A 25,981-nucleotide genomic window follows, 5' to 3' on the forward strand; every position below is an offset into this window, starting at 1 on the left:
CCGTCAACGACAGAGCTGCAGGTCTGCTCTGGGGGGAGAAACCCGGCGGGGGGGGGATCGAGTTCGAGTTTCCGCGGCAGGTCATTAGTAACCCTAGCTTGATGGCTGCCTGTCGGGCTGTTTTGAGTCACTTGTTGACGGGGGAGGCTCTGCCATCGCACCGCTGCCCCCCAAGAGCACAGGCGAAGTCCCAAAATGTCTCCTTGCAAGAGCCTCAGGGTAGCTCTCATTCCCCCCACATTGTGCAGCCAGGGAGACTGAGGCCCAGGAAGGCTACATAGCCATTCCACGGCCCCCAGCTAGGACGGTCAGAGCCCGTGTCCCCCTCGGGGACTCTCAGTGGGGACCTGAGACCCCAGGCCCAGGGGACGGGCACTGCCGGAAAACCTTCCCTGTGCACTGTGCCCTTCACCACGGGAGACCGCTATGGGAAGTTACGCCCGGCCTGCAGCCTGGACACTGCCTCTCGGGCTGTGTGGCTTTTGGCAAGTCATTTTGCTGTTCTGAGCCTCAGTTTCCCCATCTGCAGGTGGGGCTGGCACTTGCACAGGGTCGGGGGCTGCTCCTCACTTCCCCACTGCCCGAGTCCTCTGAGGCCAAGGCTCACCGCTTCTCACTCTGGTCACCTGCAGCAAGGGCCCTGCTCAGCTGTGCTGGGGACTGTGGGGCGGGGGTCACAGGTGAACCTGGTGGCCTTGAAACCCCGGTGGCCACGTGTGGGAGCCCGGGTCCTTCAGGAAGCAGCCATGGGGCACAGAAATGGGAGGAAGGAGCGGCCCCTGCTGGTTCCCGTCCTTCCCCTGCCCTCAGCCCTCTTGCAGGTCTGGGGTTGGATGGCTCTGTGTCCACACAGTGACGGGGACAAATGCCTTGTTTTCTGCTGGAATCGCAAAGCTCCGTCTGTGCACACTCAACTCCACCACAAGGCTTTTGATGGAAAATGTGTAGGGTGTTTAGCACGGCTGCCACCAGACTGCACTGTGACTCGCTTGCTTAGCTGTGTCCCCTCCTGGCCTGTCTTCCCCTCTGGTGACAGTGGGGACAGCAGTTGTGTGACAGCCCTGTCCTCTGGCTACTTCCTTCCGCACGCGACTCTCCACACACCCTGGGAGGCGACATTGTTATTTGTCACTTGCAGGTGACCGACTGGGGCCCTGAGGGGGTCACACAGCTCCCTGACACCAGACAGCGGAGCTGGGATTTGAACTCGGGGTCTGAAAATTGCCCAAAGCTAGTTTGGCAAGCTCCTGATGCTCCCACTTCTGCCTCGGCTCTGCTGTGGCTGAAACACGAGAACCAGCTATTTTGGGGCTGTTCGTCTGTTTGTCTTGGGGCTGAGTTTGGGTCACAGGATGGTGTGCGTCACCAAGTCTGTGGCTTCCTTTGTGAGGCCCAGATGCAAGTGGAGGACAGGACCTTGGGGCTGGGGCCCTGGGTCAGAGCCTTGGAGTTGGAGTCTTAGGGTCAGAGCCTGGGGTTGGCACCTAGGGTTGGGGTCAAGGGTCAGGGCCTTGTAGTTGAGACCTTGGGACTGGGATCTCTGCCTTCCTGTCCTCCCTAGGTCACTTCCTAATAGAGCAGGGGCCTCAGGAAAACCTGTGTGGCGTGGAGCTGCCGACCACAGCTTCCTGCAGCGAGGCAGAGCAAGCAAAGCCGGCCCACTTGGTGCTGACCAGATGTGCACAGCCCACGCAATGCTGCACACGGAGGGCCTCGGTGCCACTGGTCATGTGGCCAGCCTGTTCCGGGTCCACCAGTGGACAGTCAGGTCGCCAGGGACTCTCATCCCAGCAGGGTGTTCAGGCAGGAAACACAGCACAGGGACATGGGGTAACCGGGAGGAGCCAGAGCTCACTGTGGACGGGAAGGCAGCAGGCAGGAGGGCTTAGGAGGGCCAGGCCAGGCTGGACCACGTGTCCCAATCTGAGAAGGTGACAGAGACAGTGGACAAGGAGAGGAAACAGGCCAGGGATGGCTTGGGGAAAAGGAAGCAGCCGGTGCAAAAGCCCTGGGGTCTGAGCGAGCAGGTGCAAAAAGCAAGGATCCAGGGTGGGGAGGGGACCAGCAGTGACCTGAGGGTCCTGGGCAGGGGGTCTCGTGGTCACTCTGACAACTGCGTGTGCCCTAAGGGCATTGGAGCCACAGAAGAATGTCACATGGGCTTTGAACAGATCCCTCTGCCGCTGTGCACAGAACAGACCAAGGCAGGACCAAGGCAGAGCAGGAGGCTGAGGACCAACATGGTGGCCGGGCGGGGGACAGACAGCTGGGGCAGGAGAGGTGGTGGAGAGAGGTCAGGGGACTCTGGGTCTGTTCGTGAGGCCAGCCAGCCATAGGATTTGCTGGTGAGCCAGACACAAGCAGGGGAGAGAGGCATCAGGAGCGACCCCTTCTCAAGAGCAGGGCTGGTGCAAGTGGTGCCCAGCATCCACTTCCGCTGGGCACTCAGGGTCTGGGCGGATCAGGACTCAGCTGTGGACTCGCTGCTTGCATTTGAAGTCTTTCCCTAGCCCTCTCCCCCAGCCTCCCGCCGGCTGCACACCGGAGGGAAATCCCTGCCGGACATCTCTGATCTGAGGCCAGCTGTCCCCGGTGCTTCTCACTGGGTCTGAGCCCCAGGAAAGAGGCGCCTGGGGAGCTCAGCTGGGCCTGGCCAGCTTCCCGGGGCCCCAGCCGCAGTTTCAGTCTGTATCTCCCTGCATGGCCGCTCCCAGGACCACTGCGCTGCCCATCAGACCACAGTGGCCTCGACTTCCCTGAACACGTTTCTTACCTTGCAAAGAAATGAAAAAGAACCCTGGGGCACCAGTGGCCCCAAGCCTGAAGCCCACTCTGGCCCTCGGTGGACCTCAGCGCCCGCCATGCTGGGGAGAGGGGGCTTTGTGCCGAGGTGAAGGGACCCGGCTCTCAGGGGGAGGACTGGTCCTCGCTGCCCAGTTTCAGACATTCCAGGCTTAGGGCGGTGACAAGGATGTGACAATCTTGTGACTGTGGAAAGGAATGAGAGACGCAGGGTGGAAGCTGGGCGGGAGAGGTTCCGGGTGGCGGGAGTCTGGGTGTGGTTGCTGTGTGACCTGGGGCAGTCGCTGGCCCTCTCTGGGCCTCAGTCTCCTGTTGGTGTGATGGAGACCGGGCTGGATTCTCCGCAAAGTTCCTCCTGCGCTTTCTCCCAGGCCGAGGGAGCAGGTTCAAATCCCGTCCTTGCAGCTTCTCCACCTGGGGCCTTTCTTGTCTGGAGATGGAGGCCCCATATCTGGTGTGGAGGCAGGAGGGGAGCTGCAGGCACACAGTAGTCGGTTGGTGAACCGTGCCGCCCACAGGGTGCCATTGCTGCCTGGTGCGGGCGCAGGGGCAGGGAAGCTCCAGGTGTGGCCAGCAGAGGGCTCCGTGCGCCAGCACTCTTGAGCCTCCCACACCTGCCGCCTCTGTGCAGAGGACAGGACGCAGGACAGGAGGACGGGACTGTGCGGTGGTCGCGTGGGGGTGGGGTGGCGTGAGACCTGGGTCTCTTCTCCCCGTTAGAGCCTCTGACGTCCACGGTTGGTAGAGTCGTCCTCGGTGTCCTTGGGCCACCAGCCACCGGTCCCAAATATTTGGAACTGTTGTGGGTGCGTGCTAAGTGTTTCTTGTCTTTCCTTTCTGAGCAGTGCAGTGAAACCGCCATCTGCACCACGTTCACAGTGGGTATTTAAAGTCAGCTGGCCGGGCGCTGGTGCTCACGCCTGTAATCCCAGCTACGGGGGAGGCTGAGATGGGAGTTCAAGGCCAGCGCAGGCAAACAGTTCTCGAGAACCTCACTTCCAAAGTAGCCAGGGCAAAATGGCCTGGAGGACTGGCGCACGTGGTCCAGCGCCTGCTTGCCAGTGTGAAGCCATGAGTTCAAGCCCCACTCCCACCAAAAAATTTTAAAAAGCCGTCTATCTAGAGGGAATTTCACGTCCACAGAGGGAGTGTAGGGTGCGGTGTACACTGCCCCGTTTTCTGCAAGGGACCTGACCCTCCTTGGGTCTCGGTGTCCTCAAGGGTGCTGGGACACACCAGGGGCACAAAGGGACACAGCGCAGAGTGGGAGTAAAGATGGAGGGAGGTTTGCTCACGCCTCAGTGTGCCAGGAGAGAAGCAGCCCGTGTCTGCGGCTGCCGTCCACCCGAGATGCTCATAGCAGAGGGGCGAACGTGTCCTGCTGGCCTCGCCTGTCCTAAAACCCTCTGTGTCACCGGCGGGCACAGGGACTTTGCAGAACTGCAAAGGGGCTGAGATCTGGTCACACGGTTTCCATGTCTGAGCCAATTCCCTGGACCCTGGCCTGGTCACCGGGCCAGGGGTCAGGACCCCGGGCTCTGGGCCTGCTGTGTGGCCTCATCCCGGTCACGCCCTCCACGGGCCCAGCGTTCGTTCGGTGGCCTCACCTGTCCCCACAGTGTGCCTGCCCCGCGTTGGCCTGGATCAGGGCCACCCCGTGGCGTCACGATAACTAACGTCGTCACTTCGCTAAAGGCTTGTCTCCCGTGTCGTCCAGGGCTGGGGGCGTTTGGAGTTGGGGGTTTCAGCATAAGAATTTGGGGGGACCGGGTTCTGCCCTTCCCTGGCAGCCGCGGGTCAGACACTGGCGTCACCCGCACCTTACAGGTCAGGAATGAGGCTCGCACAGGTGAAGTGGCTCGCGGGTCACACGGCAGCTCCACAGGGCAATGTGCGGACCCCCGGCGTCCAGCCCTGCCGCCCGGGTCAGTTCACGCGGATGGCTCGCCGTGACCCATGGGCACCTCCCTCCTTCCATGTTCAGCGGACTGTGTGACATTTCCATTTCCTCCTCCCTCGCCCTGCCGGGGGCCCGAGGGGGCCAAGGCGGCAGAGGAGCCAGGCGGGGGTCGGGGCCAAGGGCTGGGGGCGGAGGTGGGGGGCCGGGGTCAGGGGTCAGGGGTCAGGGGCGGGCAGAGCAAAGCAGAGCACGGTGCCTGGCTTGCCTGGGCCGGCTGGCCCTGGCCACCTTCCCAGGGGCGTGCCGGGGGCCACACCCGGCCCTGCCGTCCTGTGTTTGCACACCGCCCGGCATGGTGAAAGCCGCCTTTGTCCTCAGTTCCTGCTCCTGTGTGGATGACCTAAGGGGACAGTGCAGGGACTTGCCACGTGAGCTCGGCTGGGCCGGCGCCTCCCAGGCTGGGACGGGGTGCGGGAGGGCTGTTTGACCTCGTGGCCCCTGTGGTGTCCTGGCCATGACGTCAGGGTCCCCGTGGGCAGAAAGTCACCGCGTGTGTGGCTGCTTCATGACTTCAGTTGCTCTGCGGGGCACATGGCCGGGACCTGCAGGAGTCACACTGAGGACTGTTCTCCCCTGTCCCGGGGTGTCAAGGCACAGCCACGTAGCCAGCCACTCTCTCTGTCACACCCTGGGGTCCGTGGGATGGGAGGTCAGGCGGGACCCTGTGGGGACAGCTGTGGCTTCTACACCTGCTGGCTTCCTCACCAGGCCTGGCGCCTGGGGTGGCCAGAGCTCCTGCCTGAGGCCGCTCCTGGTGGCCTGTTGCTGCAAGGGCAGGTGCAATGGCAACATCGCAGCTTCACAAGTCCCATGGTGCCTCTCCTGCTTTTCCGTATGGCTGGCAGTGGTCACACGGGAGGGACAGGGACATGGGGCTCACTGTGGGCCGTGGGAAGGGATTTGCAGCTTGGATCAAAGCCCCCACACCTCTAAGCCGACACTGTGTCCCTGGAGTCATCCGTGAGCCTCTGTGCCCAGCTCTGAGGTCAGCACCTCCTGCCCCCTCCATAGCTGGGGCCTTGGGTGCGAAGTCTGCAGTCTTCCTCCAGCGTCTGCTTGGGAGGATGGGGAAGGGACCAAGGACACCAGCCGTGCTGTCGCTGGCCGCGCCACACTCGGAAGGCAGACGTGGGCTGGTGTCCCCTCCCTGCCCTGGACAGAGCATCTGGAGTCCCTAGACGTTGGCCACTTTTGTTTACCTCGAGCTCCGCCACCCCACAGCCCCTTCTCTGCCTGCGGCTCCTTCCCGGCCACCTGTGCCCCTCCCAGCTCTGGAGGATCATCAGGCCTGGAGGTCCTGACCAGGGAGACAGACAGACGCCCGTTTTCCTGCAGGTCCCGGGTCAGATATACAGTAGGCGCCCAATAGATGTTTGGTGCACTGAGCTGCAGCGGGGAAGGAGGAAGGATGGTGGTGGTTCGAGAGCAGCGTTCCCTTCCCGGGCTCACACAGTTGGCGCTCTATAAATGCTGAATGCACAAGACAAGGAAGCGGAGGGTGACGACTGCGTGAGCTCGTCCTTGTCACATAGGGAGTGCCGCCGTCACCGGGGGTTCCACCCATGAGCGTCAGTCAGCCTCGCCTGTCACCTGCGTTTCCCTTCACGTCTGTGAGGGGGGTCAGGCGCCATGGGAGCCCCCGCATCACCCGAGGTGGAGCAGTGGCCGGGCCTCTCCGACTGCGTGTGGCTCTGATTTACAGCTGGCCGGGTGGCAGGGACAGGCCACTGCTGCCCGGGGGACACGCTGCTGGGTCACTAAATCCCCGTGTGTGGGCTGGTGGCAGCTGAGGTTGGGGACATATGACTGAGATGTCACTTTGCCAGGCCTCCAGGTGCCCCGCCTGTAAAATGGGCACAAGTTGGATCCCTGTCCCCTCGTGGGGTCCCCACATCTGGCTTTCTGCAAAGTCCTCGTGCCAGTTGTACAGTCCACCTTGGTTTCACTGGACTCCCAGCAAATGGACTTAAAACCCTGTGCGATCCATGACGAGGGGTTTGTCCCAAGTTCGCTCGTTCACTCGTTCGTGTCACCTGGCCCCCGGGGGCTGGGCAGCCTCACAGGACAAGTCCCACTCAGAGCCAGCAGGGTGGCACTTCCTCTGTCACCCGAGGACTGGGGAAGAGGGGATGTCAGCTGCACTGCCAGGTCCCCAGCCCCAGGGACAGTGTCCGGCCATTAAAGTGTTCTCTGGGCAGCTCTGACCTTCAGCTGGGTGTGAGGTACTGACTCGAATAAAAGAGGTGCTGGGTGTAGACTGGCCGGTGGTGCCGCTTTGACGGCCGGCGGAGAGCAAGGTGGTGAAATGGAGCCGGATGCAGTGCCGTATGCCTGTAATGCCAGCACTTGGGAGGTCGAGGCAGGAGGATGTGAGTTCCGGGCAGCTTCGGGTGCACAGTGAGACCTTGTCAAAGGAAAGGAAAGGAGGAAGGAGAGGGAAGGAAAGATGGACACAGATGTCTCAGTGTTGATGACATTGTGCCTCATGGGGTGCCAGGACCAGGGGTGGGCTGTCACATCCTCTGTCCCCAAAGATGTGACAGAGGTGAGCAGACACGGTGTGACCCTGCAGCACCTGTGGGTCCCCTCGCTGCAGGGCAGGAAGTCACTCTCTGGGGACAGAACGCCAAACACGGAAGGCTGAGCGTTAATTTAAAGGGTCGTGCGTACACGAGGCGGGCCTTCCCAAACATGCTGCAGAACTGTGTGGGGGAGAGACAGTGGTGTCCCGGCCACTGCCCGACTCTGTCCCTGTGCAGAGGTCACACAGGGCTCACGTGCTGGGGACGTCACGGCTGTGTCTGTGCCCCTCTCTGAACCCCACCTGTCCACACCTGTCTGTAGCTGCAGCTGGACCTCCGCATCCATGTCTGCGTCTGCACGTCTGTACCACATGTCCACGTCCGTCTATCCACCCCGTGTGGTACACTGTCTGTCTGTCATCTACCCATCACCTGTTGTCTGTATATCACTGTTCTGTCTCGCTGTTGTCTGTCCATCCATCCATCCATCTGTCCTTCCATCCATCCTTCCATCCATCCATCCATCCACCCACCCATCCATCCACCCATCCACCCGTCCACCCGTCCACCCGTCCATCCTTCCATCCATCCGTCCATCCACCCGTCCACCCGTCCACCCATTCACCCATCCATCCATCCACCCACCCATCCACCCGTCCATCCACCCGTCCATCCACCCACCCATCCATCCATCCATCCATCCGTCCGTCCATCCACCCATCCATCCATCCATCCACCCACCCGTCCATCCACCCGTCCACCCGTCCATTCACCCACCCATCCATCCACCCATCCACCCATCCATCCGCCCGTCCATCCGCCCGTCCACCCATCCGTCCACCCATCCGTCCACCCTTCCATCCATCCACCCGTCCATCCACCCACCCGTCCATCCACACGTCCGTCCTTCCACCCGTCCGTCCATCCACCCGTCCGTCCATCCACCCGTCCGTCCTTCCACCCGTCCGTCCACCCGTCCATCTGCCCACCTGTCCACCCGTCCACCCGTCCATCCGTCCATCTGTCTATCCATCTATCACCTATGTACCTATTATCTCCCTCCTCTTTTCTTCCTCTCTCTCATTCTCTTCTCTCTCTCTCTCTCTCTCTCTCTCTCACCCCCTCATCCCCCAGTCCTCTGTACCCCTGTGCTCTGTGTCACAGGGATTGAAAATACTTGGGAAAGGGCGTCCTCCGTCCCACACGTGACACCTTCCTGTCTTTATGCTCTGAACAATGCAGGTCACAGCGCGTCATGGCGCCTGCCTCATGCTGGGCCTGAAGAGTCACGCAGACGACTCAGGGCTCCAGGAAGGAGGGACGGAGGCCACTGGAGGCCATTTCTATCAGGGGCCTGGGCTGTGTGGGGTCTGGTGTCTGCGGGGCGCCCTGGGCACGTCCCCCAAGTCCCCCGAGGTCCCCGAGGGCAGCCGTGAGGGTGTAAAACGCGGTCAGTCTGGTGAGAGAGGGAACCTGGCGAGTGTGGCCTCTGTCCTGCCGTGGTGGAGGCAGCGAATGGGGTCAGACACAGGGCAGGAGCATGGGGTCGAGGGGAGCAGAGGCTCCTGGGTTCAGATCCACATACGACCCCGGCCAGTGGAGACGCTCAGTTCATCGCGTACCTACGGCCGCTGTGTCACCGCACGGGGCCCTGGGGCCATGGCTGTTGCCATCCCTGTCACCTGAGGCTCAGGACACTCGGAGTCACACAGCTCATTGGCGGTGGTGCAATTTTCAGCCCAGGAACCCAGATGGGCTTTGCGGCCCCAGAACCAGTTCCGGGCTCCGAGTCCCCTCAGAGGGAGAGGACCCTGCAGTGCGGCACCTGTGGGTGACCAGCAGTGGCCGCGGCCGGTCCCCTGGCCTGTTTCTCTTCGGTGAGCTTCTGCAGTGCCACCTGCTGCCGGTGGCTCCTGACTTCAGCTGCTCGGGGCCTGTCTTCAGGGGCTGGGGACCGTCACCAAGCCACTGGGAAAAGAGAGCTTTTTTCTCCTTCCCGCCTCTGACACAGGCCCGGCTTCCAGGCACCCGCTGACCCCCGACTTCACCCGAAGTTTTCTCTGTGCTCTAAGCAGCGGTGGTAAGGGGGTGCACGGCCCCCAGGACCCCATGGATTTTGTGCCCACAGTGACGAGTGCAGCGCCCTCCAACCAGCCCCGCTCAGGGTTATGGCGCAGACCTCCCGCTCGGGCCTGCTTGGGAAAGATGCCGTCCTGTGAGGCCCAGAGGACGCGCTGCCTCAGTGGTGACCAGGACGGAACCTGCCAAACCCAGGCAGCCCCACAAAGCCACCCGAGGCGCCACTGTGGATGATCCCTGCAGTCTCTGCCTGTGGATGGGGGTGACAGAGGCCCAGGCCTCCAGCCATGCAGCTCCTGTGGACGGCGCCCAGAGGATGGGCAGCCACTCTGGAGCCAGGAGGCCCGGCCCAGCTCCCGCCGGGTCAGGGCGAAGCGCAGCCGTGTGGAGGCCCGCCTGCTCCCCATGGCACCTTGTGTGCGAGGAGAGCAGAGCAGGAGCCCAAGGGCAGACGTGATGGGGACCCAGCATGGGAGGCCAGAGGTGGCACTGGCCCCGTGCCTGGTGGACCATGGCTGCTCAGAGCACAGGCCTCCAAGGCAGCCGCTGGTACAACCTCCAGCCTCCGCTCTCGGCCTCCTCTCTTCTGTACAACACGGACACTTGTTCTCCCCCGACGCAAGGCAATCATCTCTATCCCATTTTATCCTTATTATTTTTTGGCAGTACTGGGTTTGAACTCAGGACCTTGTGCCTGCAAGTCAGGCACTCTATCACCGAGCCACTCCCCGAGCCCTTTGCGCCTGAATTATTTTTCAGACAGGGTCTCTCGTTTTTGCCTGGTGCAGGTCTTGGACCTCGATCCTCCAATTTACACTTCCTGTGTAGCTGGGATGACAGGTGTACGCCACCACGCCCAGCTTGCTTGTTGAGATGGGGTCTCGAACACTTGACTGAGGCAGACACAGCTGTGAGCACACCTTGTTTGCCTCCTGCAAACCTGGGTGCTGCAGCTCTGCGGCCTGGGAGATGGGGAGGACACCAGTGCCCAGTGAGTCCACCAGCACCACATGGTGCCTGGGGCACAGCAGGTGCCCGGCCAAATGCTTGTGGATGCAGGAGGAGTGAGGAGGAACAAGGAAGGGATGTCCTTCCAATCCTTCCAACCCTTCCTTGTCCTCACGGGGACCCTCAGAGTCCCAGCTGCAGCAAAAGAAGCTGGTGGGGACTCTGCGCCGTCACTCCGCTGTCACTGTGGGTCCCGAAAACGTCTCGCCTCCTTGCAGCAAGTGACCCGAAATGCGGAATTTCAGTGACTGGTGCAAGACAGGCAGGACAGCCACGTGAAGACCCCATGGGATCCCACTGACCACATGAAGACCCCCGGGGCTCCCAGCCCTCCCCACTGGGCCCAAGGATGGTGGCAGGTGCCCCCCAGAACCTGTAGGCATCAGGCAGGATGGACCCCATGAGAGGAGGCCAGGCCCACCTGTGTTAGGCCCTGGTGACCAGAGGTGACAGGCTGGGCCCACACCACCGGGGCCACACGACGTCCCTGTGTGGAAAATGCTGCTAACCCCCGAGCCGAGGGCGGCCTGGTTTCTGGCTGCTTCCGAAGAGATTCTGTGCTGGCGATTTCTCCCTCTCCCCGAGGTTAAGTAAAGGCGGTGAGGTCATCCAGGTGACACTGAAGAGTGTCACCAGCACAGAGAGGGGTGAACAATCTGGGAGTGCCTTGTAGGATCCAGTCCTCTCTTTTCCCCGTTGCCTTGGAAACCAGCGTGTGACAGGGATGTCAGAAGTAATTCCCGTGTCACACGCGGGCTGTCGCGTGCCCACGAGGACGCTGGCTGCCTGGGGTGAGCAGGACGTCTTGCTGCTGCCCACAGGCTCAGCGTCCACCAGAGACTGGTGGGTAAACTGAGTCACGGCCCGGCAGGAGGAGCGACGTGGGGAGGGTGATGTGGGTGGGGGAGCCGGGGAGGCTGCTGGAAGAGGAACGGGAGAAGGGGTGGACAGTGACCTGACGAGAGGTGGGGGCCGGTCCCGGACGGGAGCCCAGCTTCCCATGGAAAACTGCTGGGAGCAGGAGAGACGGGGACGCCAGGTTTGTCACAGCGCAGGCCAGGAATGGCTCCTGTGAGAGGCGCCCCAGGCCCGGAGGACGGCCACCGCTGGGAACCCAGGGTTGGAGTCACCAGCAAGATGACACCTCGTGCCATAGAATGACCCTGTCCCTTGGGACGCCGAGTGTCCACTCTGAGTGACACAGAGTCACCACGTCCTTCTGAAGGGAAAGAAACGATCACCTTCCCTTTCCTCTCTTTGGTCCACTTCGCTTTCTTAGCTGGGGCTCACCCCGCGTCTGGCGTCCACTCGCAGCCCTGGGCACTGGGACGGCCGTCCTTCATGAATTCCTGGAAGTTTGTGTGTGTATCGATCTCGGGGAGGAAGTGATAGAGCCAGGTTTGAGGTGGACTTTTGGGACACCTTCTGTAATGGCTGGGATGCAGACATGTCCCCAGCCCTTCAGGGGCTGCACAGAGCTTCGCAGAGTGACTGTTCAGAGAGGGTTTGTTGAATGAGTAAATGATTCACGTGTTCTGCTTTGGGGACTGCACATGCTCACCCAGAAAGGCTGCTGTCCACTGTCCCCCGTTGTGGGTAAAATCGCTGTCTGTTTCCTGGACCTCGGCCCTCCGCAGGCGTCACCCGGATTCATTATGTAAGAAAGAGGCTTCCCAAGAGTTTCCTGGAGAGAACAGAGGCGTTTGCAGAAGACGTTGGGGTGAGGGGTGCCCCAGTTTGTGGGGAGATTTTTATAGCCGCATGTTCCTGTGCCCAGCTACCAGAGCCCAAGGGAGCGGTCAGCGCCTGCCTCGCCTGCCCCTCTGTTGTCCTTCCCCACGTGGACACCACACACTTGCCTCTGGTCCACACTATATGGCCAGTAATGGCCCTCCTCCATCCTGCCACAGCTGTGAGGCTGGGGACAAACGGCCCCCCACTGTGCCACCATGGGCAGCTCACCTGACCCGTCTGCCCGGTTCTCCCATCTGTAAAAGGGAGGTGAGCGGGTGCTGTGGCTCCCGCCTGTAATCCCAGCTACTCAGGAGGCAGAGATCGGGAGGATTGCAGTTTGGGTAAATAGTTCTCGTGGCCCTATCTCGAAAAATCCCAACACAAAACAGGGCTGGTGGAGTGGCTCAGTCAGGAAGCACGCCTGCCTAGCAAGCATGAGGCCCTGAGTTCAAGTCCCAGTGCTGCCACACAATAAAAAAAAAAAACAGGGATGAAGCACTGACCACAGGGCAGGCCTGGCAGCAGTGGCAGGAGCAGTGATGCTGGGGTGACGTCAGGCGAGGATGTCACACAGTGGTGACACACAGCGGGGACCGCGAGGATGGTGGCAGGACCAGGGTGGGACCGGTGAGGTGCTCACCCAGGGCACGAGATTAAAAAGCTCTGGAAAAAAGACAGTAATTGAGGTAAATCATGTTTTAATTCAGTGTATTCCTAGAAAATGAAAATTTATGCAGGAACTCTCGGTGTGCAAGGGGTCACTGTGTGAAGCACGGTCCACGTCTCCGATTGTCCACCGGGATGGCGAGGCCCAGCGTGTCCCTTCTGAGCAGCTTGGCTCTCGTCATCGTGGTGACAAGCGTCTCAGTCACAGAGCATCCGTCTGTCCATCCGTCCATCTGTGTCCCGAGGGCAGGTCTGCCGTCTCACGTCCCCCCAGGCTTGTGCTGAAATGTTCAAAGGTTGTGCGGGGAACACGCTTGCACCCGGCTGGCCCATGACCACTAATGTGTGTCTGCGTTATAAAAATTCAGCCGTCTGTCTGTCTGTCCATGGTACGCTTTTAAAAAATCCTTTCTAAGTAAGTTACAGGCGTCAGTGCATTGCAGCCCGTCCCCGACAGGCCGACATCGGTGAGAGTTTTGATCCCGGTGTTAAAAACCCATGCTGACTTCCCCACTGTGGGCTGTGCGTGCGTGCGTCCGTCTGTCCATCTGCTCCCACGCCATGGTCACGTCAGAGCCGCTCTGCCTCCTCCTCCTCCTCCTCATCCCTCCTGAAGGTTGGGACAGTCCAGGACCGTCCCCTCCTCTGTGTCCACAGGCTGTGTCGTCCATCAGCATAAGGGGGTTGGGGTGGTGCCCCTGGGCCAGGCAGGAAGAATGCAGTCTGTGTCACCCTGTCCCCACCTGCACCCCGGGGAGGAGCAGGGCTGTGAGTGACCTGAGGCAGGCATCGCGGTGACTATGAGGAAAACGGGCAGCGTCGGAGGCCAGAGGCCCTGGGACCAGGAGATGAAGCCAGGTGCAGGTGGCCTGTGACCCGAGCCACTCGGGTTTCCTGTCTTCACGGTGTCACTGCTCTAGTGTTCAGGGGACACAGGGCATGGTGGCGGTGCTGGCCCCCTGCAAGCTGCTGGCTTCTTCCCTCCCCCGCACATCCCATTCCACCCGGCCTTCCTATTTCCTGCGGGTTGTGGGGCCAGGAGTTGGGAGCGGTTTGGATGCCAGCGGTGGTTTAGCTTTCAGGTTTCCAGCAGGCTGTGACCAGGGCTACTGTCCTCTCAGGGTTTCCCTGGGGACAAGGACCTGCTTGCAAAGAGGCTGTCACGTGGCTGGCCAGCACACAGGCTGTTGGCTGGGGTCTCCCCTCTTGCTGTCCTGTGTCCCCACATGGCAGCTGCCCCCACCCCAGCGAGGTCTGGGAGGACAGAATGGGCCCCGAGACGCTGCCGCCACTCTGTTGGGCACATGGGCTACCCCAGCTCGCCCTGGGAAGGACCACACCAGGCATCCATAGAGGAGGGGCTTGCAGGCTGCCAGACTTCAGGTGGCCTGACCTGGGTAGGTGGTGTCCCCTCCCTGGCTTCAGTCTTCCTCTGGCAATGGTGTGTGCAGCAGTCACACACTCAGCATGGCGCCGGGCACCCAGCTGCATGTCACTAAACATCAACCACGTCACAGTCTGCACTGGCCGTGAGTCCCAGACGGCATGGCCATCCCAACCTCTGCCCAGTGCCTGGCCATGGACACCTTTCATTAAATGAACAAGAGGAGGAATGAAGGAGCCCCGGACCGGATCCTGGGGCGGAGGACCCAGTCCTGCGCGCTGACCCAGGCCTTTGGATCAGCGCCCGGGCCGGAGGCCCCTGTGCCTGCTGTCCAGGGAGCTAATGTTTGCTCAGGAGGAAGCGAGGTGGTGCAGGACCTGCCTGGACGTTGGCCTTGGACCTGTCACCTGAACAATAAATGTTGACTGAGCCCTCGCGGCAGGCAGTCCTGGTGGGACCCTCCCTGTGTGACCTGGGGCAAGTGGACCTGCCCCTCTAAGTCCTGTCCCCTCTTCTGAGGACAGCACAGGCGCAGGGGGCGCAGGTGCTGCTGGGCAGAAAGCTCTTTCAGCAGGGGACCCCCCCCTCCGGTCCTCGCTTTCCCCGCCCTCGACCCCTCCCCCGCCCCTCCCCCTCCCCCTCCCCCCTCCGGTCCTCTCCTGCCCCGCCCCCTCTCCTTCCCCCTCCCCCGCCCCCTCCCCTTCCCCCTCCCCCGCCCCCTCCCCTTCCCCCTTCCCCCTCCCAGCCCTCGTCCTCCTTCCCCCTCCCCCTTCCCCCTCCCCGCCCTCGTCCCCCTTCTCCCTCCCCCGCCCCCTCCCCCTCCCCCCTCCCCCTCCCCTCTCGGCCTCCACCCCTCGGGTCTCCAGCTCCACAGGGGTTAAAACCCGGGAGCGCACGTGACCCGCGCGCACCACGCGCAGAGCCACCCCCATGGCGCCAGCATGTGCAGTCCCCCTGCCCAGGATGGGGCAGATGCGGGGCCCCGGGTTGCCATGGCAACCCCGCCAGCACCAAAACACAGCCACCCAGATCCTTCCTGGGACCTCAGCGGCTGCTTCACCTGGCTGGGGCGGCGGCCGCCTTCCATGGAGGAGGGGAGGCCGGGGGAGGAGACGCCAGGGAGGGACGCAGACCCATGGCCCCGCCAGCCGGCCGCCCGGAGCCCTGGAGGCCGGAGCGGGCGCCCCGCAGAGCTAAGGCTCCGGGGGGACGCGGGTCTCCACGGCCCCCGCGCGCGCAGGGGCGGCGCTGCGCTTCCGCGCGAGGGCGCAGGGCGGGGAGGCTGGCGCGCGTGAGGGCGGCCCCTGGGGACAGCTCGCAAGTTGGGACACAGGTGAAAGAAGAAGGGAAAAAAGACGGGGGCGGACGTCAGCTCCCTGGGCGGCGGCCACACCCTCGAGGCCCCTCCTGCATTCCCGGCTGCAGAGCCTCTCGCAGGACGGGACCGGGACGGGGGCTGATGTCATCCCCGGGGCCCTGACAGCCACCTCCGGAAGTCAGAGGAGCTGGCCGCCTGCCGGACGCCAGGTTCTGAGTCTCCAGCCCCAGGACAGAAGCCCTGCAGGGTCAGGTGAGCGGAGCCCAGCAGGGTCAGCGGCCAGCAGCAGCCTGCACAGGGGACTGGGACCGACCAAGACCAGCGCCTCGGAGGGGCCTGCTGCCTGTGGGAAAGTGGGCGGGGTGCCCTGCCCCTGCCCCCAGCTCTCAGGGACCGTCACACCCTGGGGCCGGCGACTGCAGCTCCTCCAACCACAGTCCAGGCAAGCGCTCAGAGCTGGCCCTGGACGCTGGGGACTTTGTTCCCGGCCCGGCCCGGCCACCTCTCTCTCCTCTGCCCCTCTTCTGAGCGCCACCCGAGGAGCCGCTGACCACTGAGCAGCTGGCCATGTTTGCAAACGCTCACTTTGGCTGAAGTCCATTGCCTGAGCCCAGAAGTTCTCAGAGCAGAAAGCCAGAGGGGACACTTGAACTGCCCTCCGCCGCCTCCTCCCGGCTGGCCCCATGGATTACCTGGGAGACAAACTCACAGTGGCCCAGGCGCACATGACGCAGTGGGTGGGCACGGTCAGGAGGTCCTTCCAGGAGGCCCTCAACTTGGTGACCAGCACGGTGGGCCATGAGCGGACGAGCGCAGGGGCCGCCAGCCGGACCCCCTTCAAGCGCGCCTCGTCCTTCCGACACCTGGCCTCCCGGGGCCGGGATTCCTTCCGTCGCTTCTCTGCTCGCAGCCAGCAGAGGTTCTCCTCGCTGAGGAAGAGACAGACGGACACGGAGGCACCAGACATCGTAAGCTGATTATGTTTTGTTGCTTTTAGTGTCAAAGCGTCGGTGGAAAGACCTCCCAACCCCACCCCAGGAGGGGATCCTGCACACCGAAGCTGGGCAGTCACCTCCTCCCCAGTAACTGTCCATCAGGGCCGCGTGTCCTGCTCCTCGTTCCCCACGGCGGCCCCTGGCTGTGGAGGCTGGGACGCGGTCACTTCGGCCCCCACCACACACTCCTTGCCCCTATATTTAGGGAGGATTAGCGGACACCTGCTCCGTCTCCTTTGGCCCTGGCAGGACTGACTCCCAAGTGGCATGTCACATGCCGTGTGTCACGGAGCAAAAGCAAGGTCTGCTCCGATTTCCGTGGTGGCAGGCAGCCTGTGAACTCGGGCTCCGTGTGAGTGGCCAGGCCGGTCGTGGGGACGCACAGTGTCTCATTTAGGGGGCTGTGTAGGGCTTGGAGGCCAGCAGGGAGTGACAGCCGGTGACAAAGCCAGGCCCTGTCCTGTAGGGACACGGCACAGATTCAATCTCACGTACCCTAAGGGTGATTTGGAGGGTGGCCAGGCCAGAGAGGGAAAGGCACCTGCCTGGGGTGCCCAGGGAGAGGGAGAGCCTTCGGCCCTGGCCCCAAACCCAGCTTTTAGAAAGGCTTCCCCCAGATGGCTCTGATGGCCTCAGGGACGCACATGTCACTTACCAGGACAGACCTTAGAGAGAGCCTGGCACCTTCCCGTGGAAGACTTCTCCCAGCTCTGTCTGTCGGATCACACGAGAGCCTGAGCTCTAGAGGGTGGGGAAAGGCTTAGCATATCCTTCTCTGGGTTCACCCGTGCCACAGTGGTCACCAGGAGACCAGCATTGGGAGAGGGAGGCCTGAGCTGGCCCTCTGTCCACGGAGGCCGCTGAGAGCTCAGGCTGCCCTGACAGGGACAAGGGCTCAGCGTCCCCTCTGCTGGCCCAGAGAGGTGAGGTGACTCGCCTTGAGTCACCCAGCACGCAGGACACACGTGTCCCCTCGTGGACCCGTGCTCCTTTGTGGCCCCAGACAAATGAGGGGGGGCTTGAATTTATGAGACAGAACCCCCCCCAACCCGTTCTTCAGAAGGCGCGACTCGGCCCAGGAAAAGAAGAGCTCTCATTCCGTCTGTCTGTCTGTCTCCATGTGGGTTTCTCCCTCGTAACACTGGTGAAATGTGGGTTCTGTTCACCTCCTCCTGCCCCACCATGGGTGCTCAGTGACCCTGGTCACCTCAATCCCTGGGCCTCGGTGCCCCATGTAACACAGGCCCGGCCTCCCCGGCTGTTGAGAGCCTGGTGTGTCCTCCACTGTTCCAGAGAAACGTGGGCCTCGGTGACCTCCATGCAGTGCTGGCACAGGAAAGTGACAGGTACAGGCTGGCATTGACACTGACCTTTGGGCAGGTTGCCATGACCTGGCTGAGGGGCCTTGACTTTTTTTTTTTTTTTTGCAGTACTGCAGTTTTGAACTCAGGGCTTTGCGCTTCCCACACAAGGGCTCTCCCAGTTGAGCCACGTCTCCAGCCCATTTTGCTGTGGTTGTTTTTCCAAATAGGGTCTTGTTTTATGCCCAGGCTGCCCTGGACAATAATCCTCTGATTTGTGCTTCCATGTAGCTGGGATGACAGGCGCACACAAGCACACCCAGCTTGTTAGTTGAGATGGGGTCTCGCTAACTTTTTGCCCAGGCTGGCCTCAATCTGTAACCCTCCCGATCTCCACCTCCTGAGTAGCTGGGATTACAGGTGAGAAATGCTGTACTCTGCCCTCTTGACTGGTTCTTAAGCCTCAGCTCCCCCGACCCCACGTCCAGAGAGGAAGCTTTGGGCTTGCTGAAGGTTGGAGTGGACCTCAGCGTGGTGCCGGACACCTTTCTGTTGGGCGCCAAGGTGTTCTGTCTGAGCAGGACGAGGGCAGAGCCGGAGGGGACTCCCGTGTGGGTTGGGTCCCGGCTCTGCCCCTCCAGCTGTGTTACCTAGACTGGTGCCTGCTCCTCTGTGCCTCGGTTTCCCGGGCTGTGACATGGGGCAGTGGTGCATTTTAGGGGCAGGTGTGGATGTTTATTTAGTATGTGGTTCCTGTGTCTTACACGTCAGCTGTTCCCCGTGTGAGCACGGGGTTTGCACTCGGGAGGCCAAGCCAGCCTGGCTACGTAACCAGACCATGTCTGAAAAAACCCCAAAACAGCAAAAAGGTTAGCTCCTCTGACAACCAAGCTCTCTGTCCAAGTTTCCCAATGAACTGGAAAGCACACACGCCCCTTTCGCTCAGCGACTCCACTTAAATATTTGTCTTGGGGGAGGAGGACAGGGACGAGGGTCATGCAAGGGGGCAGGGAAGGGCTGTTATTATGTTGGTGACCATCTTGGCCAGGCCACCTCGCGCAGGCCCGGGGCTCCTGTGCACTCAGCAGGTGCGGTGACCCTCCATGGCCCCCCAGCTGCCCCAGAGCCTCAGGTTTCCCCTGAGCTGGGGGAGAGGGCAGTGAAGGCTGCGCTGAGCCTCAAAGGCAGGAAGAGGCCCCGGGCGGCCTGAGACGGAGCCGTGCGCGCACAGACCGACCCGACCCGTGCAGCTCTGAGAGGCCAGCAGGAAACCGCAGGGCCAGGGACAATGGGAAGCCACCGAGACCTGGCTGGAGTGAAGAGGGGACCATAGGGCCCTCGGGGTGCTGCCAAAGAGTCAGACTGGGGCCTCGGCCCAGCTCCACTGTGTGCCGACCGGGTGACTCAGCCAAGTCCCTTCTTCCGGCTTCAGTGCCCCCATCTGTGACATGGGCTCCACGGGGCTGAGTCGCCGGCCCACGTCCCAGCTCAGGAAGCCGTGCCGTGGGACTTGGGTCTCGGTTTCTGTGTGTGTTGGGAGGGTCCAGGGCACCTGGGGTACCCGAGTCCCCAGGGATGGTTCCGCCCAATCTTGTGTAGGGACAAAGACAAGCAGAGTCCTGACAGTCTCAGCAGGTGCACCTTCGCTCCACATGATTTTGATCTGAGGCCGTGGAGCCATGGGTGCCAATCCCAAGCGGTGCTCCCCGAGGAAGGACAGGGCTCCCACAGGCAAGTGGTGTCGTCCCGTTTTGCAGACGAGGAATCTGAAGCACAGGCTGGGATTGACAGGTCCCATGGGGACTCTGTTTGGCCCCTGAGGTGTGAGGATTTGGTTCTGTGTCGGCCATGGACTGGAATCTCCATTCCACTCAAGCCACTCAGCAGGCCCTGTCTCCCTCTCCGCACATCCGCACACTGTTTTCAAGTCACAGGCAAGTGACAGCTCCAACCCACGTCTGCAGACCCCCTTCTACTCCATCTCGGGCAGGACCTGCTCTGCCTCAGTGTCCCAGAGCTGCTGGCACAGAAAGCCACAGATTTGTGGCTTCCAACAGCTGGGCACAGTGGTGCACGCCTGTAATCACAGCACTGGAGAGACTGAGGCAGGAGGATCTCGAGTTCCAGGCCAGCCTGAGTGACATCGTAAGATACTGTCTCAAGAAACCAAACCAAACCAAACCAAACCAAAAACAGGTTCATCCATCACAGTTCTGGGGCCACTGCCTCCCCACGCCCCGCCAGGTGTCCTGGCCTCTGGCCACACCTTGGAGCTGGGGTCCTGTACTTGATCCCAGCCCCAGGGCCCTGCATGACGTCACTCAGTCGTCCATAATGGGCAGGCCGGGCAGGCGGCTTTCTTTGGGGCTGACCTCACCCCATTTCTGGTCTCTGTTTCAACCTCCTGGCCACAGAGTGATGTCACTTTCTGAAGAACAATGGTCCCTTTGTGGACCTGGACGGGCCAAAGTCTGGGCCCCAGAGCAGGTTCCTCTGGAGGAGACCTGGGTGACGGGACAGCCAGGACAAAGGCCGGCCCCGGCTGGACAGGTGTTAATAATGCCATTCCACCCACCCCAGCCAAGAAAGGGGGTGCATCCACCTTCTGTTTGGAAATACAAGAAAGCCAGGCCGATCCTCGGGGTCCCTCACCCCTCCCCGTCCTTTTCCTGTGTCTCCCACCCAAAGCTGCCCGCCTCCTGGCTCCTTCGGTCCACCAAGAAACTCACGGCGTGCTCTATCGCTAGAAAACACGTGTAACGGCCGGGCCACCGCTGACCGTGGTCGTGGGCTCTGCTCCATCCTTATCAACCCGTCTGGCTGGCCATTTGGGTCATTTCCGTCCAGGCCATGGGACAGCCTGCTGGGTGGGGGCTGCGTGTTGGCCCCTTTGTTTGGTTCCCTGAGGCCTGTGGGGCTGGGGAGGCTCGCTCTCCTCTGTGGTGCCAGGGCCCCATTGTCCCTCTCAGGTTTTCTCCCTCGTTCAGCGTTTCCAACCTGAGACGTTTTGTTTGGACAAACGTCCCTGCTTCCTCACCAGGAAGTGAGACTTTCAGGAAGGAAGTCTGGGTTGGGGCCCGTCATGGGGAAGGTGTGTTAGGGGATTTCACACAGAGTAGTGGGGTCTTTAGTGGGGAACGATTGTAAGGAGTCCTACAGGACAAACAGCGAGTCCCGGTGGCGGACTGATCCGTGTCGTGGTGTAAATACCCCCAACCCAGCCAAATGCACGTTACCAGCTACCGGGCACGGTAAAATGTAGGTAAAGGTAAAAACCAGGGCCGGGCATGGTGGTTCACACCTAGAATCCCAGCATTGGGTGGCGTAGTGAGACCGTGGCTCGCAAAAGCAAAAAGGGTCAGCAGTGGCCGCGTGAGCATTCTCACCTGTGTTCCTGCTGTAACTTATTTCGTTGTGAGTTTGCGATTTGATTGTTAGCAATGGCTGGTTCTCACCCGGTTCTGAGAACTCCCCGAACTCTGGGGCCGGCAGGCAGGGTTGGGGACAGAGCGGGTTGAGCGTGAGCCCTGCGCTGTCTCTGGCTGGCTGGGCGACTTGGTGTCTGTGCACCTCAGTTTCCTCCTCTGTAGAGTGGGGCCGTTGCTTCCCTCAGTGGTACGTGGAGATCACAGGGAGGCGACGTGGGGACACATGCCTCATAGCAGGACCTTGGGAAGTGGTCGGTGGCCATTGTCACTGTTTAGTGTAGCAGGCCACCGTGGGCAGCAGCCTGTGACATGGCCAGCATGTGCCACCTTCCAGCACCACACCATGGTGAGGTCCCCATCTACGCCGGGCTAACGGTGTCACCCCTGAGATGGGTTCACAGGGTCCCCCCGGCCTTTCCCTCCCTGTCTCGGAGCTCCTGGTCTGGGGAGGCCACCTGCCTCGTCCTGGGGACACTCAAGCAGCCTGGCGAGATCCCGAAAAGCAGGTTCTTGGGCTTGGAAGCAGATCCAGCTTTGCTGTCTACAGGCAGCGTGGTCCAGGCAGACGACTTCACAGCCTTGGCCTCAGTTTCCCCATCCCTAAAATGTGGCAAGTAACGGTGTTCCATAGGTTGTTGAGGCCGGTGCCCAGCAGGTGTGGGGTTCACCTGGGAGGTTCCCACACACAGCTGGCTCCCAAAAGGGCTTGTTACCAGTGTGGGTGGCTTGTCACCAGGGTGGACGACTTGTCACCAGGGTGGACGACTTGTTAAACGCACGGGTAACGTGTTCATTGCCGCGCTGTAAGACCATAACATACGGAAAATGGAGGTTTGGTTACCTCGAGCGAATGTACCTCCGATTGCAGCTGAATTTTCACGCGTGCACACGCGTGTGACGCGCACCTCAGCAAGGACCTGGAACGGTCTCGTCGGCTCAGAAAGGCCGTGAGCACCCTCATCTTTCTTGGGTGGGTGGGTGGGTGAGTGAATTAATGAGCGAGTGAGTGAATGCACGTCTGGTGAATGAGTAGCTGAGGGAGCGAGCGAGTGAACGAGCGAATGTGCACTGAGATCCCTCACTGTCGTAACTCGGCCAGCTGTTGTGGGGACGCATGGGGCGTGCCCCTAATCAATACTGAGAGATTCCACAAGGCGCCTTGCTGAGAAAGCTTCCGTCTGGTCGGGTGGAGGAGGCCTCAGCCATCAGGGCGAAAAGTCCGAGCCTGGCCTGGGCTCCGGGCTCCCCAGATGTCTGGCTCCGCGCAGAGTCGCGGGCGCCACCTGCCTCCCCATGACCCACCCTCCAAGAGACATGTGGGGAAACAGAGGCTCGGGGTGATGGCGTGGACCTAGGGGGAGAGGGGGCTGGGGTCCGGGCTGGGCAGACACAGTGGGGCTCCAGGCCCCCAGTCCTTGCTCCTCCACCGTTCCAGCAGACAGGACACCGTGATTTCCCTTACAGAGGGTCCCACAGCTAAGGAAGGAAACAGAATATGAAAACCCTTGCCGTGCTGCCAGATGCCACCTGCCCCCTGAGGCAAGGAGGCTCAAATGACAGTGACACGTCCAGGCAGGGTCGGGGCTCATGGGGACAAGTCCAGGTTTTGACTCAGGGTTCCAGTCTTCCCCATGACTCTTTCCATCCAGGTATGAGGAGGGTCCCCAGTGGGTGTCTTCCAGACAGGACGGGCCTGCAGCCTGGCCAGACCCCGTCCCCCTGCGCACGGGTCACCTCCCTACAATGGGAGACTGACTCGGGTTCAGGAGTTTGGTGCACAGAGCACCCAGCATCTGCCTGGCACCTGCGTGGCACCCTGTGCTTCCAAGGGGACAGGGTTTTTGTTCAAGTTTCCCCTCCGGGGCCTGGCAGCTGGCACAGGGTCCCCATTCCTGAGGGACAGCAAGGGACGAAGTTACTGTCCTGCTCCCACCCAGCTTGCTGACCCCGTGGCTGTTCACATGATGTCACAGAGGGAGGTGTCAGCGCCAGGGGCCGCCTTCCACCCCGGCCACCTCCGGCCTGTCCCCTGGCCGTTTTGTCATATGGGCCAGGCTCAGGGAGGAGCCCTGTTGGGGCCATGTCTTTTCCCTGCTGTCAAGGCCAGTGTGACACTCTGTTCTCACCCGGCCATCTCGGGGTGTGAGCACACAGCACACACGGTCCCGGTTCAAACCCCAGCTCTGCCTCCTCCTGGCTCGGAGGACATGGGCAGGTGACGGTACTCCTGTGCCTCAGTTTCTTCCTCCCATAGGACCATAAGAAGCCAACACAGGACAACACTTGTGAAACCAGTCAGTGTCTGACCCAAGGCACCCGTCAGCCACTGTCACTAAAATTACAGGGGTGGTGGTGGCTGTTGCTATGACTGCGTAGGTGTGACGGTTATGAATGTTGCTTGCGTTGTCCCCAGAACTGATGGAGGTCGAGCTTTGCAGAGGAAACAAACCCTGGCTCCTGGTCAGCTCGGCTCCGAGGACACAGGCCGTCTGCAAGCAGAGCCGGGAGCTCCAAACCTCTGCTCTCTGTTTGCCAACCATGGTCAGAAAATGCAGGGGCGCAGGCCCCAACTGCCCAGTGTGGGGTGACCGTCTGGAATGGGGTGCAGGGTGTAGAGCCGGTGGTTTTGAGATGTGGGCAGCGTGGCTGAGCCCTAGAGGACCAGGCAATATAACAGAAAGAGATGGGGTGCACCAGACCCAGGAAGAACCCCAGCCACTCCCCAAGGACATGTCACCGCACGTCCTTAAGGCAGGCAGCTGGACGTGAATGGGACGGGTTGACAATTCCTAGGTTTGCTCCTGGCCGTCAGGGTGAGGTGATATCTTAAGCCCCTTTCCAGCCAGCCCTGGGTTTATGTTTCCAGGCTGGAAGTTTCCAGAAATCTTTGTTGGTGCACTTCCCAGGCATGAAGACCAGCAGAGACAGTCCATGTAAGAGCCGCTCGGTTGACAGTGCTTTAATGCAGGACTTCTCAGAGCCGTTACTCAGGCACACGTGCTTTAGGAACCTCCAGAGATGGCCCCTGGGTCCTTAGCTGAGGGAGGCGCTGAAGACTGGTTCACTGCTGAGCGGGGACGTCTCGCCACACTGAATGCACACACCAGTTGTGAGATGGCCACTCTTAGAACCTCTGAGTCCACCAGGTGTGGTGGCGCCCACCTGGAATCTAATCCCGGCACTCAGGAGGCTGAGGCAGGAGGACTGCGAGTTTGAGGCCAGCCTGGGCTGCAGGGTAAGATCCTGTCTCAAAACCAAACTCAAACAAAAGTAAAGAATGCACCAGAAGCTGGTGGCTGTGCCTGTAATCCCAGCTACTTGGGAGGCTGAGATGGGGAGGATCGAGATTCAAGGCCAGCCCTGGCCAATAATTCTTGACCCCAGCTCCAAAATAACCAGAGCAAAATGGACTGGAGGAGTGGCTCAAGTGGTTGACCGCCTGCTTTGCAAGTGGGAAGTCCTGAGTTCAAATCCAGCCCCACCAAAAACAAACAGAATTCACGAAGCATCTTGCTATGTGGTGTCTTGAGTGACCCACCAGGAAATGCACCGAGCCGTGTCTCTCAGAGTGGAAGCATGGGCTTCCACCGAAAGACCTTTCGGCCATCTGTCCGTCTAAAGGGAGCTTCCGTTCCTTCCGCCCCCGTTCATCTGGCACAGGGGACGGTCTCTGATGGGTGTGTGTCACTCCCCATGCAGAGGCAGAGGGACGGGGCTGAGAGGACCCCAAGGGTCTGGAAGACGGACTCTCCCCATCTAGAGGGGCCACAGTCAGAGACGGTGCTGACCCGGCCCAGGCTGCAGGTGCCCACAGAGTGGAGCAGGCCCGGGACCCCCGTCCGGGAATGGCCACTGTCCTCCACGGGACCCCTGCATGCTGTTTCAGCCTGAGCCTGGCCGGCCTCCAGCGCTGACTGAGGCGAGCAAGGGTTCCGGGAACAGAGCAAACGCATGGCGCTTAATTAGCGAGTGAACGCCTGACGCCAGGGCTTGGAGGCCGCTGTGCTTACCGGGGGTGGCTGCCAGGAGCTCGAGGAGGGCGCGGTCCATCCTGGAATTGTGTGAGAGAGAGACTGAGAGAGAGAGAGAGAGAGAAACAGATTGAGAGATTGGGAGGGGGATGGCGGGGGGGGGGGGACGGAGATTGAGAGAGAGATTGGGGAGGAAAAGAGAGAGTGTGAGTGAGCGAGGGTACCTGAAGTCCGAGGTCGCTGGCCTGTGTTTTCTGCATTTTTATCAACATGTTGGAAACAAAATCATCCCAGAGACCTGGGGACAGTGATCTGCCCTGGCCGAGTTTTGTCATCTGTTCTGTTACCGGGCGCCTATGGCCAGGAGCTGAGGGACAGAGCCGAGGTGGGGCTCGGGGATCCCCGCACTGCAGCCTCATAAGGCTTGGGCGTGGACAGACAGATGTGAATCCCAGCTCTGTAACTGGGCCGAGCCCCTCGCTTCTGTGACTCGGTTTCTTCCTGGGTGCCATGGGACTCACGGTCCAAGGCCTTGCTGCCCACGTGGACGGGAAGCCAGGCCGCCCTGTCGCACAGCAAGTGCTGTAGCCCTGTCGTTCGGCCTCCGGCTCCGTTCCTGCCCTCCGTGACACGGTCCATTTTGCAGGCGTGCAACCAGTCCTGGGGCGACTCATCTATTCTCCTGGGCTCATCCCTGTCCCTCCCCATGGCCTCCACACAGCCATGTGACCGTGATGGGGACATTCTGAGAAGTGCAGGTGGAGCGACTTTGTCCTTGTGTGAAGCTGAGATGGCCGCGATGGCGCTAGCTGA

At 61.3% G+C, this 25,981-nt stretch overlaps 1 protein-coding gene across 9 annotated transcripts in view; it reads left to right on the forward strand.

Moving 5' to 3' along the window:
* Positions 1 to 25,981, forward strand: part of Kiaa1671 (KIAA1671 ortholog) — a 104,803-nt gene that overhangs the window by 57,548 nt on the left and 21,274 nt on the right. The window contains exon 1 of one of the 9 annotated variants that reach the window (XM_020186892.2): positions 16,157 to 16,441. The exons of the other annotated variants lie outside the window; for them this stretch is intronic. Within the exon in view, the coding sequence (XP_020042481.2) occupies positions 16,157 to 16,441 (285 nt within the window). Of the gene's footprint in view, positions 1 to 16,156; positions 16,442 to 25,981 lie in introns of those variants that run through there. 9 annotated transcript variants of the gene reach the window in all.

Source organism: Castor canadensis, chromosome 18 (assembly GCF_047511655.1).
Source record: "Castor canadensis chromosome 18, mCasCan1.hap1v2, whole genome shotgun sequence".
Classification (NCBI taxonomy): Eukaryota; Metazoa; Chordata; class Mammalia; order Rodentia; family Castoridae; genus Castor; species Castor canadensis.